The sequence below is a fragment of the Botrytis fragariae genome (genome assembly GCF_013461495.1).
Source record: "Botrytis fragariae strain BVB16 chromosome Unknown tig00000797, whole genome shotgun sequence".
Classification (NCBI taxonomy): domain Eukaryota; kingdom Fungi; phylum Ascomycota; class Leotiomycetes; order Helotiales; family Sclerotiniaceae; genus Botrytis; species Botrytis fragariae.
In genome coordinates this window covers 407,213-425,270 of record NW_023501013.1, presented here as the reverse complement: position 1 = coordinate 425,270, position 18,058 = coordinate 407,213, and the positions used below count along the sequence as shown (strand labels likewise).

The 18,058-nt window shown below is 42.9% G+C and overlaps 7 protein-coding genes across 7 annotated transcripts; 4 read left to right on the top strand and 3 right to left on the bottom strand.

Annotated features, from left to right (window-relative positions):
• Positions 1-1,127: 1,127 nt before the first annotated feature.
• Positions 1,128-2,109, bottom strand: Bfra_010502 (putative prolyl aminopeptidase protein; the record flags this gene model as incomplete). The annotated part of the gene is made up of 2 exons (XM_037340834.1): positions 1,128-1,284; positions 1,337-2,109. The coding sequence occupies 2 exons, from the start codon at positions 2,107-2,109 to the stop codon at positions 1,128-1,130; spliced, it is 930 nt and encodes a 309-aa protein (XP_037186477.1).
• Positions 2,110-3,361: 1,252 nt separating this feature from the next.
• Positions 3,362-5,200, top strand: Bfra_010501 (putative crossover junction endonuclease mus81 protein; the record flags this gene model as incomplete). Its single annotated transcript, XM_037340833.1, has 1 exon — positions 3,362-5,200. One exon carries the CDS (start codon positions 3,362-3,364, stop codon positions 5,198-5,200), a length of 1,839 nt encoding a protein of 612 aa, XP_037186476.1.
• Positions 5,201-6,016: 816 nt separating this feature from the next.
• On the bottom strand, positions 6,017-7,339 carry Bfra_010500 (putative hnrnp arginine n-methyltransferase protein; the record flags this gene model as incomplete). Its single annotated transcript, XM_037340832.1, has 6 exons — positions 6,017-6,495; positions 6,563-6,894; positions 6,950-7,059; positions 7,131-7,150; positions 7,205-7,218; positions 7,284-7,339. The coding sequence occupies 6 exons, from the start codon at positions 7,337-7,339 to the stop codon at positions 6,017-6,019; spliced, it is 1,011 nt and encodes a 336-aa protein (XP_037186475.1).
• A 1,326-nt stretch (positions 7,340-8,665) lies between these two features.
• Bfra_010499 (putative brf1-like tbp-binding domain-containing protein) lies at positions 8,666-10,958 on the top strand (the record flags this gene model as incomplete). The annotated part of the gene is made up of 3 exons (XM_037340831.1): positions 8,666-9,032; positions 9,086-9,294; positions 9,345-10,958. The coding sequence occupies 3 exons, from the start codon at positions 8,666-8,668 to the stop codon at positions 10,956-10,958; spliced, it is 2,190 nt and encodes a 729-aa protein (XP_037186474.1).
• Positions 10,959-11,762: 804 nt separating this feature from the next.
• Positions 11,763-13,432, top strand: Bfra_010498 (putative n-acetylglucosamine-phosphate mutase protein; the record flags this gene model as incomplete). Its single annotated transcript, XM_037340830.1, has 2 exons — positions 11,763-12,512; positions 12,566-13,432. 2 exons carry the CDS (start codon positions 11,763-11,765, stop codon positions 13,430-13,432), a joined length of 1,617 nt encoding a protein of 538 aa, XP_037186473.1.
• Positions 13,433-14,105: 673 nt separating this feature from the next.
• On the top strand, positions 14,106-15,325 carry Bfra_010497 (uncharacterized protein; the record flags this gene model as incomplete). Its single annotated transcript, XM_037340829.1, has 3 exons — positions 14,106-14,513; positions 14,655-14,999; positions 15,074-15,325. The coding sequence occupies 3 exons, from the start codon at positions 14,106-14,108 to the stop codon at positions 15,146-15,148; spliced, it is 828 nt and encodes a 275-aa protein (XP_037186472.1). The 3' UTR covers positions 15,149-15,325.
• A 217-nt stretch (positions 15,326-15,542) lies between these two features.
• Bfra_010496 (uncharacterized protein) lies at positions 15,543-16,182 on the bottom strand (the record flags this gene model as incomplete). The annotated part of the gene is made up of 2 exons (XM_037340828.1): positions 15,543-15,958; positions 16,032-16,182. 2 exons carry the CDS (start codon positions 16,180-16,182, stop codon positions 15,543-15,545), a joined length of 567 nt encoding a protein of 188 aa, XP_037186471.1.
• Positions 16,183-18,058: the final 1,876 nt, after the last annotated feature.

Here is an 18,058-nt window from a genome sequence, read left to right as displayed (position 1 = left end):
CTAATATTACTCCACTGGGAACTTTCTAGGATTACTCTAGCGCTGTTAGACAGGCAAGACTTTACTTTTATGAGACCGAGCAATGTAAAATGCGAGACTGGTCCAAAATGCAAGAGCCGGTAGAGGAAAGCATCAGACCAGAAAGTTTATCAAAAAATTTGAAGACAACGGATACTGTACACCCATTAATTCACCGATTAGAATGATCGCTTCGAAAGATACACAGATGCACAGAATTTTGGGGGGGAGCTTGCTATAAAGAATGGGAAACTTCTTGAATGATAAATGTTGAAGTCAAGGAAATGACATAAGGGGTATATACAGAAAATTTAACGTTCATAACCATTCTATTGTCATGACTAATTTCCCGAATTGCATTTCCATGAATTGATGTGAAAAACACACCGTGAGATGTCCAGAACGAAAGAAACAACTTATCTAGAGACCTCCCACTAGGAGGCCTAAAGAGAGCGGTTGCCAGGATGAGGCATGCACATTGAATTTCAAGGTGTGCAACAAATCTCTAAAATTCCTCCTTTTTGGCTCCAATTGGAAGAGGTCGGAAGGAGCTAACTATAGCTTCAAAACTACAAATTTTCGTTCTTTCCCTTGCGAGTAGATTTCGGGGCTGTATCGCACTTGCAGTGATGAGGCCAGCGTTTCAGATATGTAACAACGTTAGAGTCCATTTCGGAGACCTGTAAGTGCGTGGTAATGAATGTATTAGAGATTATGATCAGTGCAATAGCCTAGGAAATTCCAATCTAGGTCGCCGGACAAATTCTGAATATTAAACAAGCTGAATCTTTGGACTGCAAACACTCAAAATGTCACGTTTTTCTTCCAGAAAAAATTGATTTTGCCTATGAAAAAATGATATCTTGAAGCTTTCGTTGTGATATCTAAGCAAATCCGGTTCAAAAATCTTGACACTTCAGACTATATACTCAAAAGTCTAAAACGAGTTGAACCATTGAACATACTGATAACGATTTTTCCCATTTCTTTTTCCAGCCACCCCAACCATTCTCTTTGAGGACTACCAGGTTTCTTTGCAATCAGGTTGTACGTGATTTCGCACTAAATTTCGCGCGTATTATACTTGACCGCAAATCACAGCTTCGAATCTAAATTCTCGAAAGTAGATCCTCCAATTGCGTAGCAACGAATTGAGGATTATCCTTCTGAATAAAATGACCACAACCAGGAGCAATGAGGACTTCATCCGTTGAACGGTCAGCGTCTGTGAGATTCAACAATTCTTCATTGTATTTTTGCCATGCACTGCGAATATGTCAATACATCGCATCATCCCTACAGGAATGGAAAAACTTACGGTTGAGTATACTTCCTGTCAATACTTTTCGGTATCTTTGCTATCATCCACATCTCTTCTGCAAAAGGTTCAGGGTCATGCCCAATGACCTTCAACCATGGCCCTTTGCCATCCGATCCTTGGAGTTTGGGAGAGGAAGGGTTGGGTAAAAGTTGCAGGATATTTCTTCTATCTAACCCTTCAGGGCTCTTAACATCAGTGTTGAATGTTCGTCCCAGTCTAGCGTATGCTTGGATGTATTGCTCCAGCGTACAATCATCTCCTACCATATCGCTTTCTTTAAAGTCAGGAGTATGAGGATTTGGCCAAAGATCCGTAGCTTCGGCATTGCCGATGTTTGAATCCAGGAATAAGAGACCTTCCACAGTGGCTGGGTGTTTTTTAGCGTAGAGTCGAGCGATATGAACACCAATACTAGCTGCAACGAGAACAAGCTTAGGGTTTGCCAGAACGGTGACTTGGATTAGCTCGTGAAGATCGTTGACTGCATCGTTCATATCGTGACCGTATCCAGGGTCTTTTCCTGGTATGTTATCGGCTGGATCTTGAGAGGTCGTGGAACCTTGACCGTAGCGATCGTATGTCAAAATGTTTGGCTTTACAGAACTAGTGGACTGTTGAAGAAGAGCAATTGTGGGAGCCCACGATACAGATGGTAAACCAAGACCATTAATGAACACGATGAGTGGAAAATCCAGATTGAAATTTTGGCCCTCAAAGAGCTTGTAAGAAATTGAAGCCTGTGGCTTGGAGGGGAGAATTGCGAAGGACATTTTAAGTTATTTGCGTCTTCCAAGAAGACTAACAGGTGATCTTTGTGATATTTTATACATTTAGGTTAATGCCGCTCTGCGTGTTCAGCTCCAAGAAGAAGACATGATAAGTGGGGTTATTCAAGACCTGAGCATGTCAGAACAGGTGATTATGTGAGATGACCATAGTATCATTGGTGAGATGTAAGACTTGATGTATTTACATACATGACAGGACTTTCTGACATCCAATTATTGGGTCAACAGATACCAGTGCTTGAAGACACATTTTCTATGCAATATGTTAAGTACGTAATATTCTTGGGCAAGGAGATTCCGGCTTCAAGAAAGTCATTGAAAATATCGGCCGCTACCTCAGTAGTAAGATTTTGCGAGAAATTCGCAAGTAGATCTCGAGAGCTAGTATCTTCAGATAATTTCCATGCTATCTGATGCCTCTATTAAGAGTTCGACGCTATTCGGACCAGTCCCACTTTCATTATTTGGCAAGGCAAGGCACATTTGGACCACTTTGCATTTTAAGCTTGTCAAATTCCACCATCCTAGAGAAGCAACAAAGAAGTTTAGATTTGAACAAGAACAGTGGAACTGTTCGCAACGATGACCACAAACAGACCTCCTAGCCTGAAGGAAATGCAACAATGCTGAAATCTTCGAAGCGTCTGTTTTAAGAAGGTTAAGTCATACACTTGAACCATACTGCCACTTGGCGACTCTGTACAGAACGATATCATTCGAACGCTTTGCTAAATATGGTAGGCAAGTCCGATGAAGTAGAAATTGCGCAGCAGAAGGATCTGACAACCCAATGATACCTACTTGGTCATGTCTTTGTACACACGAAGTCACTAAACGCAATGCATTTTCGATTGCTTAGTAATCATATGACGACAAGGTTGTACTTCTCTGTCACTTTCATAACACTCTGTGCAAAGAGCATAACAATAGTCATGTGACTACGCGCAACCGGCCGTGATTGTTTCCGTTGTCGCGTCGACGGAATGTCTTCAATTTTGTTTGTAACACTTTTCTTCACTTACTACTGACTGTCGCTATTCCACCATATATTCAATGCAATAACAATAAATCTACAGTTTATGATTGCAAAGCTCGATTTCTTGCATGCAATTTCCAATTCGCTCATTTAGGAATTGCAACAAAACTGTTCCTACAACTTGTTTTTCGCCTTCACATTCTCTAATTTTGCCTTGCCTTTCCACTCCCACTTGCAGTCATCAATTAGACATACATAATGCCTCCTGCAATTGAATGCGGGAATCCGCTACTGCTCAAATGGCTTGAGGAATGGGTCGTCGAAGCACAAGAACGGGGATACAAATCTCTTCCGACCGTCAAAAAAGCTCGCGATTCAATGAAAGCATGTCCCATGCGATTTGATCACCCTAGTGAAGCAGTATGCTTGAATGGGCTTGGAGAGGGCCTTGCTAAGAGATTGACTGATAGCCTTGAGAAATATTGCGATGAGATGGGTATTCCTATGCCTAAGAAGCCGAGGGGCAAAAAAAGAAAATCGGTAGCTGTTGATGATGGTGGGGAATCTGTGACGCCTTCGCCTTCACCAAAGAAAGCGAGGAAACCTAAACCCTATGTTCCGAAATTGAGATCGGGTGCTTATGCTATCATGTTGGCTTTGGGTACTCAACCACGAAATAGCAGGATAGGAATTACGAAGGAGGAGATCATCGCTTTAGCAGAACCTTTTTGCGATACTTCTTTCACACAAACAAGACCCAGCGAATTTTTCACGGCATGGAATTCTATGAAGACTTTGATCAACAAAGATTTTGTGTACACGAAAAAGAATCCAGCAAGCAGATATTATCTTACAGATGAGGGGTGGGATCTTGCCGATACCATCAAAGCTAGCGGTGATCCTACATTGGGAAGAGCACATGATTTCCAACCTATTGTAGCAGGTCCATCCAATACAGCCACAAGAAAGCAAGACAACGACTCCGATTCCGAACTCGAAGAAATCAATTCTCCATCCCGTCAATCATCCCAATCAAATCCCAATATTCCCGACATACCCAATGGAGAAACTACGAGCATCCCAACCTTCGAACCTATCATTTTGCGCCCCGGTACCTTCACCGTCGAACTCATCCTCGACAACCGCGAAGTCGCCAGCAAGAAAGACCGCGACGGGATCCCTAACCAACTCACCAGTATGGGTGTTCCCCATTCCGTTCGCGCTCTCCCCCTCGGCGATTTTCTCTGGGTAGCACGCGTCCGCGAAGACAAAGCCAAGTGGCTCAATCTCGGAGCTTCTAATCTCATCATGCTAGACTACATTATGGAGCGCAAACGACTCGACGATCTCATCGGATCTATAAAAGATGGTCGATACGAAGAGCAGAAATTCCGTCTCAAACGATCCAGTATCACGAACGTCAAATACCTAGTCGAACACAAGAAAATCGACGCAGATATCTTAGATAAGTGGGGCGACGGAATCACAACCTCCATTACCAAAATGATGGTTCAAGACGGCATACATGTGAAACAAACACTCGATCTGAACGAAAGTCTCAACTACATCGAGCGCATGACCAAACTTCTCAAGAAACAATACGAGGAAAACCCTCTCTATATCATTCCCACAAAAGTGCTATCCGTCAAAAACTACACTCCCTTAATGCAACATCTTCGAAAAACAGAACCAAATCGAGAATACAACATCACATTCGACGCCTTCGACGCTCTATCCAGCAAATCTCAAAACCTAACCCTCAAAGACATTTTCCTCAAAATGCTCATGCGAACCAGGGGCGTCACAGCCAGCAAAGCAATTGAGATACAGAAGCGATGGGCTACCCCTCGAGCATTCCTAGAAGCTTTTGAAGATCTCGATAGCGACGAAGGAGCCGGAGCCCAAGTCAGCGATACCTCAAAAGCTAAATCTAAAGGAAAAGGAAAAGGCCCCGCGCTCCTCCTCGATCCCGAAGAAGCGAGTAAGAAACGAAAGAGAGAAATGGTGTCAAATGAGATTGGCGCGTTGGTAGGCAATAAAAAGGTCCAGGGTGCATTGAGCGCGCGGATTGCGGAGGTTTGGGGGGGTATTGTTTGAGTTGGAGCGGGGGAGGATATCCCGGGCATGTTATCCGAATCTATGATGGTGAGGGAAACAGTAATAGAGAACGGAGCCAAACGAATGAAAAAAAAACATGGGAAAGGAAAAGGGTGTAGAGGTTCAGGCTCGGTTTTGGACTTTACTTTTTGTGTTGCGGTGCGTTGGGGGATAATTGGAATGGGGGAAGAAGGAAACGTTTGGATGAACTTGGGAGGGGGTGTTGAAGAAAAAGAGAATCTTTACTCACCTGCCCATTAATTTCGCGCTTTTCCAAGAGCGAGACTTGAGTATCTTTGTGCTTGGTTCCTGGGATTCTCTACCAGTCTAAGTGGTGTAAAATGCAGATGTAGATCACTCACAGATATTCTTTATTTTGATAGAACATGCTATGTCTGAGAACAAGAGTAGAACAAAGTCTCTTCACTTGACCCCTGAATAGAGCGCACAATGCTTTCATTACATTCATGTCACATACATCGAGGGAAAGGTCTTGTCTTTTATGGCTTTTATTTGCATTTAGATATTATCAACTGCGTAGCTCGCTTGCTATTTTGCGCTACAATGCAATGCTATGATTTTCAAGATCTTGAGCCCATGTCTTAGATCTCGTTACTCCCATCCAACCAACCATTTATTCATCTTGAATGGGTCCATCTTTGACGCCAAAAGAAATACCCAGTTCAGTTCATTCATAGAAATATCAAATCATCTCTTGATTGACTAATGAGAGAATTAAATTCCCTCAAAGAGACTGCGCTCTCAGCCGCGAAAGTCTCTTCTCTCCTTCATCATTTAGGAATTTTGGAGAGCTCTCTAGCACATCTTATATTCAGCACCTCCTTCAGCTTGTCTTAATGGATCTGTAGTCTCCAACTTATATTGAATCTTAACATCCAAATCTCTTGGGTTCTTCTCGTTTGGCTTGTTGTCCAATCTTCCAACAATTTGCTCTCCTTGTTCAACAGTCAAGACTTCTCTCAAATAGAAAACAGTTTGTTTCCAGTGAGTGTATTTAGTGTGAGGTCCAGTGCTGAATCTAATAGGTTTGTGGCAGGCGGTGAAATCGATATCGAACCATGCAATAAGAGCGTGGACGAAATCATTGCGACGCACGTCAAGCTTGAAAGGAGAGGAGAAAGCGAGATCTTCCTTGGTGCATGTGTAGAGATCGAGGGTAAGGACTGCGGTTGGGTCGGTAACGACAGCCTTGATCTCGACGGTATCGACGAGAGGTTCGGTGAGAGCGGTAGCCTTGAGAGGAGAATAATCGAAACCATAAACGTTGTCCCAGACTTTTATACGTTAGTATGCGAACGTTGGAGAAAATATTGGCCATGTGAAAATCTTCGGAAAACTTACATCCAATCTTCTCATCCTTATATTCTCCATCCTCAATACCAGCCATGAAAATGGTAGCCTTATCTGGGAAGATCAGACCATTTGGCGCAAGGTACTTGTCTCTAGCGTAGAGAACGGTATCTAACATGGATTCATAGAGCAAGAAGTAACCCATCCATTCAGAGATAATAATATCAACTTTTGGGTATGGAAGTACAACCTCCTCCATCTTTCCCTGAAGCAATGTAATCTTGTCGGACATGCCGTTGACTTCGACAATCTCACGGGCCTTCTCGATGATGGTGGACATATCGACACCGATAACGTGTTTAGCACCGGCCTTGACAGCGAACCTTTTATCCCATCAGTTTCTGGAATTTTGAGATGCTGGAAAGGGAAAATACACACATGCTGAGAATGGAGGTACCACATCCTACATCAAGAACAATCTTGTCCTTGAAGAGATGCTTGTTTTGCACAATAGCATTCATATATGATCGAGTGCGGACTTCATCTTTCTATTTATATGGTTAGCAAGCGGGGTAAAGTTTGAGAGAAGCAGTTTTTTTCCTGCTTGTAAATTACGTACCAACATCTCTTCATGGATACCTTTATGTATTGATTAGCATTTTCCCTTGGTATCTCATTGAATGTTTTGCATACCATGATGGTTGTAACTATTTTGAAGATTAGCATAAACCGTCCTTATCGGCAAAGATTGGATTGAAGAGTATATATTCACCTGTTGAAGTAATGAGCCTCGGAATGCTCCAATCCCTTCATTGGATCGTCAGCCATGATTGTGTATGTATTGTGCTTGGAAGTAGCACAAAAGATGATAAAAGGGAGAGGAAGAAAAAAGAGTAAAGGTGATGGAAGGGTGGTAGAAAAAAGAGAAAAAGGATAAAATGTTTGTATTTATTCAAGAGATTTCAAGGTTGATAAAACAACCAAAATGTCTCAATATGCAGGGATTTTTTTCTCACCAAGCGGCCGAAATTCTACCACCGCCTTCCACTTTGGGTTTCTAGATTTCGGAGATTATTTATAGGTCGAACAACATTTTGATAGAAAGTCATTGGGGAAAATCCAGGAAATACAGAATTCGACCTGGTACATATTTTTCATGGCACGAATTCGCAGGTCAATATCATGATACTGAAATCCCTTAGCTATCTAGGTGTATGTCGAGATGATGGTAGAGACGATAACAGAGATGACTTGATCATCGTTGCTTTGGATGAATTCAACAGTTTGATATCTTTCGCAGGTGCTTGCAATTGTTACACTTCATCTCACATGTCTAGTAGCTATCTAGTACACCTACGAAGTGATAGCCTGAAGACTACATACAATGTGCAGCATCGAGAGCATCTAGGCAATCCTCGCTCGGGTGACACTAACTGAGAGGAGGAGGGAACGGAAAGTCGGAGCTTGACCTTGTTCTCAATGCTGTCTTCTCTTTCTTTGCTTCCTTCACTCCAAGTTACCCTACGCAGTAGATAGCTGGGTATGAAACATGTCGTAATTCACCAAGACTTCTTGTAATCTCCGATCTTAATACACAGATTACTCGTGATATGAATTCTTAGTGCTTCAGAATTTTCTCTATATTTTTATATCCAATGCTTCAATAGTTATGAATAGAATTTACCATTGATGAGTGAAGTGAGTGAATCTTCAAAGGAAAGGTTCCAAAATAATAATTTTTCTGTTCGCTAAAGCTATGAAAGCGGTTTAGCTCGTTCCGTACCCCACCAACGAATGGTGAAAAAAAGGGCGAGTTCATTTAGCAAACCACTACGCCAAAACAACACAAATCCATTCTCTCTTTTTGGAAAACCTTCGCAGCCTTCCACACAGCAACACCCAACTCAACTCTTCCTTTCCACGTCGCCATCGAAACAAATATTTCAACCAATCCTTTTCATCAAGCATATGCTACTATCACGTGTAGTAATTGATGCTTGACCAGCTGCTTTGCTACGACGAGCATTAATCCAAATTCATTAGGAGGCAAGAGAGAAATATCGCGGGGTAGAGGGGTAAATTTATACTTGGTTGTCTGTGTCAATTTTTAATTCTTCAATTCTTCAATTCTTCAATTCTTTAGACATTATCAAAATGCCTCCACGACCCAAAGTCCCGCTGGCGCGGCCCAATCCTTTGAGGAATATGAAACCAATTAATGCACCTACTGCACTTTCTCGAAAAGCTGCCATGGGTGCTGCAAGAGGCAAAGCAAGACCAGCTTGTCCAAATCCACAATGTACTAAACCTCAGATCGAAGATGGTGTATGTCATAACTGTGGTACTGTGGTCGATGATTCGAATATTGTTTCGGAGATTCAGTTTGGAGAAAGTAGCAGTGGTGCTGCAATTGTTCAAGGAAGTCATGTTGGTGCGGATCAGGGTGGTGCTCAAACCATGGGACCTGCCTTTAGGAGAGCTGGTGGAGGGGAAAGTAACAAGGAGAATACTCTTCGCGAAGGTCAGTGCTGGCGAAAACCCCTATTTCTTTTGCTTGAAGCTGATACCACGTAGGGAAACGTGTCATGCAAGCTTTAGCAAATCAACTTGGGATCTCAGATCAAGTCGTCGGTGTTGGTCATCAAATCTTCAAACTTGCATCGATGAACAATTTTATTCAAGGTCGTAGAACGGATCTTGTGGCAGCTGTTTGCTTGTACAGTGCCTGTAGAAAGGAACAGCCATGCAGAGTTATGCTTATTGATTTTGCCGACAAGTCCCAGGTATGTTCGCATCCTTGGCATACCATTTGACATTTTATTGACAATCACAGGTTAATGTATTCACACTCGGTAAATATTTCAAAGCTCTTCACAAACAGATTTCATTAGCTACAGATGGCATTTTACCAGTTCTTCCCGAGGATTTGATTTGGAAATTTGCTTCCAAACTCGAGTTCTACGAACAAACCGAAAAGGTCGCCGATGATGCGATTCGTATGGTTCGAAGAATGAGTCTGGATTGGATGGTTATGGGAAGAAGACCTTCTGGTGTCTGTGGTGCTTGTTTAATCCTAGCGGCACGAATGAATAACTTTCGTCGAACAGTCACCGAAGTAGTTTATGTCGTCAAAGTCACAACAGCCACTATTCAAAAGCGTCTGGAGGAATTCAAGAGAACACCAAGTAGTGCTCTTACAGTTGAAGAGTTCCTTAACAACGAGTTCTTGGAATCTGCACACGACCCTCCTTCCTTCTACCAAAAGTCCGAAGCCTACCTCAAAGAAATGGAAGAGAAAAAGAAGAAGCGCAGGCGTAAGGGCAAAGGCAAAGCAACCGAGACCGAGGAAGACAATGCAGAGGATACTGAAGAGGAAAATGATGGGAGCAATAAGAGACAAAAGTCTACATCTGGAGCTCCAGTACCACCAACCGAAGTACGACGCGACGCCGATGGCTTTGCTATTCCTGCAATTCCTACCTCCCGAGAGGAAAACATCGATCCAAGACTTTTGGACGACGCCATTGAAGATGAATCAGGCACATCGTTCAACAAACTTGTTGCTGAATTTGGCGATGTTGAGCCTGCCGATGCAGAAGCTGACAAAGAACTCGAAGAACACGCCGGTGCACCCACTAGAGGCCCCGGTCGTCCACGAAATGATGAACCTCCTATCGAAATGCCAAAGGAATGGCTCGCAGTAGAAGATGAACTCGAGCAACAAATCACAGAAATGGTTTCTGATCCTCATACACAGGAGCATGCAATTAGTTTTGCTATAGCCCAAAAGAAAGCACACATCCACCTTCTCTACGCGGAAGCAAACCACCCTCAAAAGTATGTTAGCATGGATACTCATATTGGAGAGGATGAATTTGCCGATGATGAAGAAGTCATGAATTGTGTGCTACCTGATGCTGAAGTTGCCAAGAAAGAGCAAATCTGGCTCAATGCAAATAAAGATTGGCTTCGCAAACAACAACAAAAGGATTTCGAAAAGAGAAAGGCTGCTATGGGTCCACCGAAGGTTACTAGAGCGAGAAAGAAGAAGCCAAGAATCGGAGAAGGACAAACCAGTGTAGCTAGCACACCAGCAGAAGCAGCCGTCAATGCAATGAAGGAGAGAAGTTGGAGTAAGAAGATCAACTATGAAGCCATTAGAGATATTTTCAAGACTGTGGGCACTAGATCTGGACCTGGCAGTGTCGCTACTGGAAGCAAAGTTACCAGTAGAGATGCATCCACAGCTCCTGGCTCAGTTGCAGGTAGTATTGTCGATGATGAGGAGGAAATCGTCGAAGAAGTTGATGATGAGACAAATGAGCCGGCTGGTGACGATTGGAGAGGTGAAGTGAATGGTAATGGTAATGGTTATGATGAAGATGACTATGATGAAGACGACGCGATGGGTATGGGTGATATCGATGAGGATGAGTTGTATGGTTGAGTGTTCACTATAACACAGGCTTTCAACCTCATTCGGGGAAGTGGGGTACAGGTGATAATTGTTGTGGGATGGAAAATTATAAAGGGGGTATCTTTTGCACATATTCATGCATTTTAGGAGTATCTGGGCGGTCACTGCATACAGTACAGGAGTTTCACAGGATACTTCGCAACTGAGCGATGGTACATAATCTGGCATAGCGAGACAGATGTTTTCCGGACATTTTGCATGTAGGATTGTAATAGCTTCAAGACACACAAAAGAAATAAATTCAACTCTGATACTAATAATGAGCGAGGTTTCAAATAGCAAGATACATACATCACCTGCTAGATATTCAGTCAAGTCCTCTTGTGAGGTTTACAGTTGGAATCGTACCTACTAGTCGCTCAAATAACCTGGGAACTTGCTTACTAATACGCACCACAGCATAATCTTCACAGTAGCTGAAGGTCACCACCACCTGGCACTTTGCGCCATTTTATGCGCAAATTATGCAGCTCCTAACAAAATCAGTGAATCTTTAAATAGAACATAAATTAAATACCTACCTGCCTACCTGATAATGTCAGCCCCTCAAATTTTATGTCCAACGCATAGAAACGCATAGACAAATCTCAACAAAGGTACGTTGAATACTCATAAGGTAATAAGAAAAGGAGATCAGGAATAAAAATACGCATTCTGGAGCACCTTAAACTGGATAATTATATTGGGGTCTTACAATCCTCTTATAATCTTCCTCTCTCCCCCAGTCTTTCTCTCTATTACAGGTCTTTATTTTCGCTCATCAAGTCAGACAATATGGATTCCAAAATTCTCGAAGCTTCAAACAAGCACCCCAAACCTGCCGATCGGGTTTTCCAGTATGGAACTGCGGGCTTTCGTATGAAGGCTAACCTTCTCGATTCCGTCGTCTTTCGCGTTGGTCTCGTCGCTGCTCTTCGATCGCGCAAATTGGGTGGTCAAACTATCGGAGTTATGATTACGGCGTCGCACAACCCACCTGAGGATAACGGTGTAAAGTTAGTTGATCCGATGGGAGAGATGTTGGAGAACAGTTGGGAGGCATACAGTACACAGTTGGCCAATGCGAAGAATGAGGATGTGGTGAATGTTTACCGCAAGTTGGAGAAGGATTTGAAAATCAACCCGGAAACTCCTGCGAGAGTTATTTATGCCAGAGATACTAGACCTTCGGGGCCAAAATTGGTGGCGGCTCTCATCGCTGCTCTTGAGGCGACGGGAACGGATTATACAGATTACAAGTTGCTTACCACGCCGCAATTGCATTATTTGACTAGATGCACGAACACTGAGGGTACACCACAAGCTTATGGAGATGTTAGTGAGGTTGGATACTATGAGAAGTTGGCAAAGGCTTTTGAGAGAGCTATGAAGGGAAAGAAGGCTACTGGTTCAGTCACCGTCGATTGTGCCAACGGTGTTGGAGGTCCTAAATTGGCTGAGTTGATCAAGTATCTACCAAAGGGAATTCTCGACATCAAAGTACTCAACGATGATGTTTTGAAAGCAGAGAGCTTAAATCACGAGGTCAGTAAATTCCATGTTGTTTGATTTCAATGACTAATGTTTTTCTTTCATAGTGCGGTGCCGATTATGTCAAGACCAAGCAACGAGCTCCCCCTTCATCGAAAGCTGGAAACAATGATCGATGCTGCTCATTAGATGGAGATGCTGACAGAATCATTTACTATTTTAATGATTCTGACCATGGTTTCCGTCTATTGGATGGTGATAGAATTGCTACACTCGCAGCTTCATTCATTGGTGATCTTGCTAGAGAAGCTGGATTGGCGGATGAATTGAGAATCGGTGTTGTACAAACTGCTTACGCCAATGGTGCTAGTACAAAGTATGTTGAGAAGACCTTGAAGCTTCCTGTCGTTTGTACTCCCACTGGTGTCAAATGGTTACATCATGCAGCTACAAAATTCGATGTTGGTGTTTACTTCGAAGCAAATGGCCACGGCACTGTAGTCTTCTCCCAACAAGCTTTGAAAGTATTTGCTAGTACGACCCCAGAATCTCCTGCTCAGGCCAACGCCTTGGAAACCCTCCGTGCTCTCACCGATCTGATCAATCAAACTGTTGGAGATGCACTCTCTGATATGTTACTGGTTGAGACAATCCTGGCCCACAAGTCTTGGACACCAAAGGAATGGGACTCTACCTATATTGACCTACCCAATCGTCTTGTCCGAGTTGAAGTTGCCGATAGAAACGTTTTCAAGACAACCGATGCCGAGAGAAAACTCGTAGAGCCACAAGGTACACAACAACAAATCGATGCACTTGTCGCCAAATTCAAGGATGGTAGAAGTTTCGCAAGAGCAAGTGGTACGGAAGATGCTTTGAGAGTATATGCCGAAGCTGCCACAAGAAGTGAAGCTGATGATCTTGCAAGTAAGGTAGCTTCCTTGTGCAAGCTTGAGGGAAGCATTAAAGGTTAGGTCTTTATGGTGACCAAGGGAGGACAATTGCGAGTGAAGGGATAATTATGAATCACGAATATGCAACGCATACGAATACCAAAAATGGAGTTGAGACGTTATTGATGATACATGGGGAAAATACCCATGATTGATAGAGATGATAGCAAGCATAGCATTATTACAATTGATTTTTCAAACTAAAAAGCTGTTTGTTTTGTAATCTTTTACACATTTCGATTTGCACGTTCTGTTTTCGATCTTCCCTTTTCCTTTCTGCTGCGTAGCCATTGTGATACCCAAGTATTTACCAGGTAATATCTGGAAGAGGTCCGTAGTTTAATATCACGGAGGTTGATGTCTAATCAGACACTAATGATGGGAGCTTTGGAGAAATCATGTGGGGTAATACACTCACCATACCCCTTCCAGATTTAAACATCAATGATGTCAAGACTCGTATCGATTTACGAGCATCTAGATAGGTAGATGGGTAATGGCCCCGGAGAATACGTTCCTTACCTTACATCATAATTTGGGGCTGTAAATACTAGGTACTAAGTAGTACGTGATTTATACATATAAAATAGACAAGGCAGGTATAAACATTCTACATTTCTTTCTCAATCTCATAGTTTCTATCTATCCCTTCATCAACGTCCCTGCTCAATTCATCATCACGCTCAAGTACTTAATGCGTTCCTCACTCTCAAGGTCTCTGCGAAATATAACTTTTACGTCTACATCTACTTCTGCGAGAAAGATTACTTTTGGAAGTAAAGTTACTACACCCATTTCGTACTTTGCCACATCTTCTTTCAATACATCGACAGCGAGAGCAAGAGCAATCTCTCACACTACACATACCAACCTCAATATGTCGTCGGGAATCCCCAGTGCCGATAACGCCCGTAAAGGCTCAAACGATTTGGGAACGGGAAGTAGATTGTATAGTACGACTTCGGGCTCTGCACATGCAACTTCTGGAAGTGTTGGCACAGAGGGATTCAGTGAGTTGGGAATTGAAAATACGAATGTTCACACGGCTCCCGGGGTGGAACTGAATCAGAAACAGAAGGTGGTTGTGGGAAGTGTTTTGGATGTATGAGTTTCTTTTTGTTCCTTTTCTTGTATTGTTTATGGCTTTTGCTTCTTGGCTTTCTCCTTTCCCTTCCTTTTAGTCCCTTTCCCTTCCCTCCTTCCCCCTCATTGCACTCAAACCAAGGAACTGACTTCCCGCAAGCTCTTCGCAGGTCTCCCCTCCCTCGAAAAACTATCTCTCTGGTCTGACAACGCCGTCTTCGCCGATCAAATTACCAATGCCGAAGGACGCAAGCAATATTCTGCTCAATGGTTTGGATTAAAAGCTGTTTGTACCAATATAGAACGTCTAGGACATGAGGTCACGAGTGCGGGGAATCCAATCGAGATGGATCTGAAGACGAAATATGTTCTGAAGGGGGGTATGGCGCAGACTGTCGAGAGCAAGGTGAGTATTTGGACGGAAGAACAGGGTGGAGAGGGAAAGATTACAAAGGTTCAGGATGCGTGGAATGGGAATGTGCCTAGTGAGGGCTTTTTCGTTAAGGTGAGTTTATCTTTTTCTTTTGATTGATGGGTGGGTAGGAGCAAAGTGTATGTTGCTAATGGTGGGATCTGTAGGCACTTCGAAATCTTAATAGTGTGGTTGTGCCCGTTGTCGTTAGTGTGCCAAAGAATGGTGGAGAGAATGCTTAGAAGGGTAATTAATAAATGAAAAGAATTGTGTGCGATTGAAAAAGATAGGGATGGAATAGTATACGAAAGAGTCCATAAGTTTATCGGTGTATGAGTGTATTAATAGTTTCATATCACGTTATGGGATTATGGGATTACGAAATTACGAAATTGAAGGGGTAGCACTATACCTGAGTATGAAATATAAAATGATTTTTGGTACAAACATCTCTCTTCAAACAGTGCGACAAATCCGGAGATCAAACAGTATCCAGAAAGCTCTCCGTGTATAACTGTCATCAAAAGACTTTCACCTAGGTAGGCACCATCATCCCCCACACTCCATCACCACATCACGCACTACTCACAAACCAATTCGCCGCCACTGGCTCCCCCACCTTCTCCACCACCCCCTTTAGCGAAAAATTAAATCTCGCCTCCGTCGTCTCATCATAATACGTTCCATTCGCCGCTTCCTCCCCTGGAAAATAATTCTTCGGCTGTGTGAAGAGATAAAATGCGTAGGTATGGTTTGTGGCGTCGCGCGGGCGCGGCGCGGTGTACGCTGCGATGCTGTCGGAGGTGTTGAAGAAGATTGTGTTTGGGGTTTGCGGAGAGGAAGAGGGAGATGCGATGGTGTAGTTTCCTTGCCACCAGTGGAGGCGCGTGGTGGTGTTGGGGGCGAGACCGGGGATGAGGGTGGAGTATTGCGAGGGGTGGTTACATCGGAGGAGGGGATCGAGAGGTCGAGCATTAGGAGCATGTAGGTTGTGTTTGTGTTGGCGTTAGGGATGGAGGTGGTGCGGTAGATGGAGGGTTGGGTGGTTACGTCTGTGGGGTGTGTGAGGGGGTTGTTTTGTTTAGGGATGGGATGGACGGGACGGAGTGGGTGCAGGGAGCGTACCAGAAGGACTTATCCATTTTCCAGGCGTGACAGTTACATTTCCGAAAGCGCACCCAATGTTACGAGATGTGATTGGCCAGCTATCAGCTGGTGTTTGAGCGCTTGCGAGAGCCACACTGATTGTCGCTACACTGAGAGTAGAGAATCGCATTTTGGTTTACTGCTTGGTTTTCCTGGCCAGGATGTTTCACGAAGCTAGTTTTGGGGTGCAAGCAATGGAAATCGAATTATTGAATCTGCCTAGGTACGCGAGTAGGGAAATACTAATTTATGTATCTATCTATGTATAAGTGCCGGACCCCCCTTTCTGCGCTAAGAGCTGTGTACCGAGAAAGCTGACGCAAGTTCATCGAGCGATCATGATCCACTGCAGCTTCAAGGTCTGGATCTTCCTACCTCCCCGAAGTTGCGGCGGAAACAAATGTCAAAGTTTATCCTCCTATCTTATTTTTCTTGCGTATAGTAATAATAATATTCAGTCGGTACCGATGTTAATTGTGAGTTGATATTGTAAATTAGACGCTGACGCGGCCGTTTCGTCTACTCGGACTTTGAGATATTGTCCGATCTGATCTGATCTGAAGTTGAAAAATTGGCGAGATATGGCTCTTAATATTTGGCTTTGTTGTGGGGACTTGGATTCGTGGGGTAGTATTGTTACGGATGGGAATAGAGGTTTAGATTGAGATGGAAATATTAACTTCTGAAATCATGCTAGAAACTTGATTGTATAAGAGGTTGTTTAAATTGGTATTATGGATCCAGTGGTTACCTATGCTATGCTATGCTGTTATTACCTATTATGTGAATGTATTCACTGATTAGTATCAACGAGGAGGGAAAGGAGTCTCAACTATATATTGGTAGATGTCTATGAATAGCATTCACGAATTTTATAGAATGAGAAATGGCAGTATAGGGATAAGTTCAATGAATGGGCTTGGATAGAGAAGTACATAAAACCCCACATTTGAGAGTTTCATTGTAAGACGAGCGTAATAATATTCCTGCTATAACGTTTTCAATTATGGGGAGAGAAATGCCTTTGCAAACTTAGTCAACGGTAAGGTTCTCGGAGTGCGAGAAAAGCGATTTCTTGTTGTCGTTCGCTGGACTTGGAGATACATACTATTTTTGTTATGGAAATCTCCTTTCTCTGTAACCACCTGTCAATGATATTAATATAATATCACAACAGCAACAATCCACTATCAATTTCCCAGCATTTGCCTGTCCACGGCAAAACTTCACAATATCCACGAAGTATTTCCTCGACCTCGATCCTCTATTCTAAAACGAATACAGAAATTCTCTATCTCATACCTGCCACCGAGACACCTACATACCTTCTTGTTCTGGATAATTTGTTTCTTTTTGTTGCACTTTCCCTTACTCCTCTTAGAAATTTCATTTCTTTTATAGTTAGAGTAAGGAAATCTTGGAAAAGAAAGAGATTTTCGCTACGGGTGAAGAGGGAGTTGGTGGGCGTGCTAGCGAGATGATTAGGTATAGTTTGGTGATTATTTGTGTTGTTAGAGCAATAGGAGATTGGGAATCGATAGTTTGTGAGAAACGCTCTCGAGAGTTGGGAAATTAGGGAAAATTAAGTTGTGTTTCCTTGTTGTTTCCTTGTTGTGATTATGGAGTTTTTGGTTTTCATTATTGATGTGGGAGTGTAATATCTCATTGTCAATTAGGAGTTTTCATCGGGGATGCTAAGATTATTATATTGCTCAAATATATCTTGGGCTTTGGCACTGAATATTCGGGTGATTATTATCTATGAGTATTTGTCCTGGGCAGAAAGAAACTAGGACTATCGTCCTTCTTGCTTAGACTGTTTGATAGAAAGGGGAGACAAAGTGCATATAATTCGCGAAACTCATGACGGATTGGTGAACACTGTTAGTTGCAGATAAAGAGTTGTTGAGGAAATGCACTTGGCGTGAAGATTACGAATGACAATTGCTGACTGGCAATCCCCAATGTCATTACATTGAGATATGCATCTTCAAGTCAATTGACTC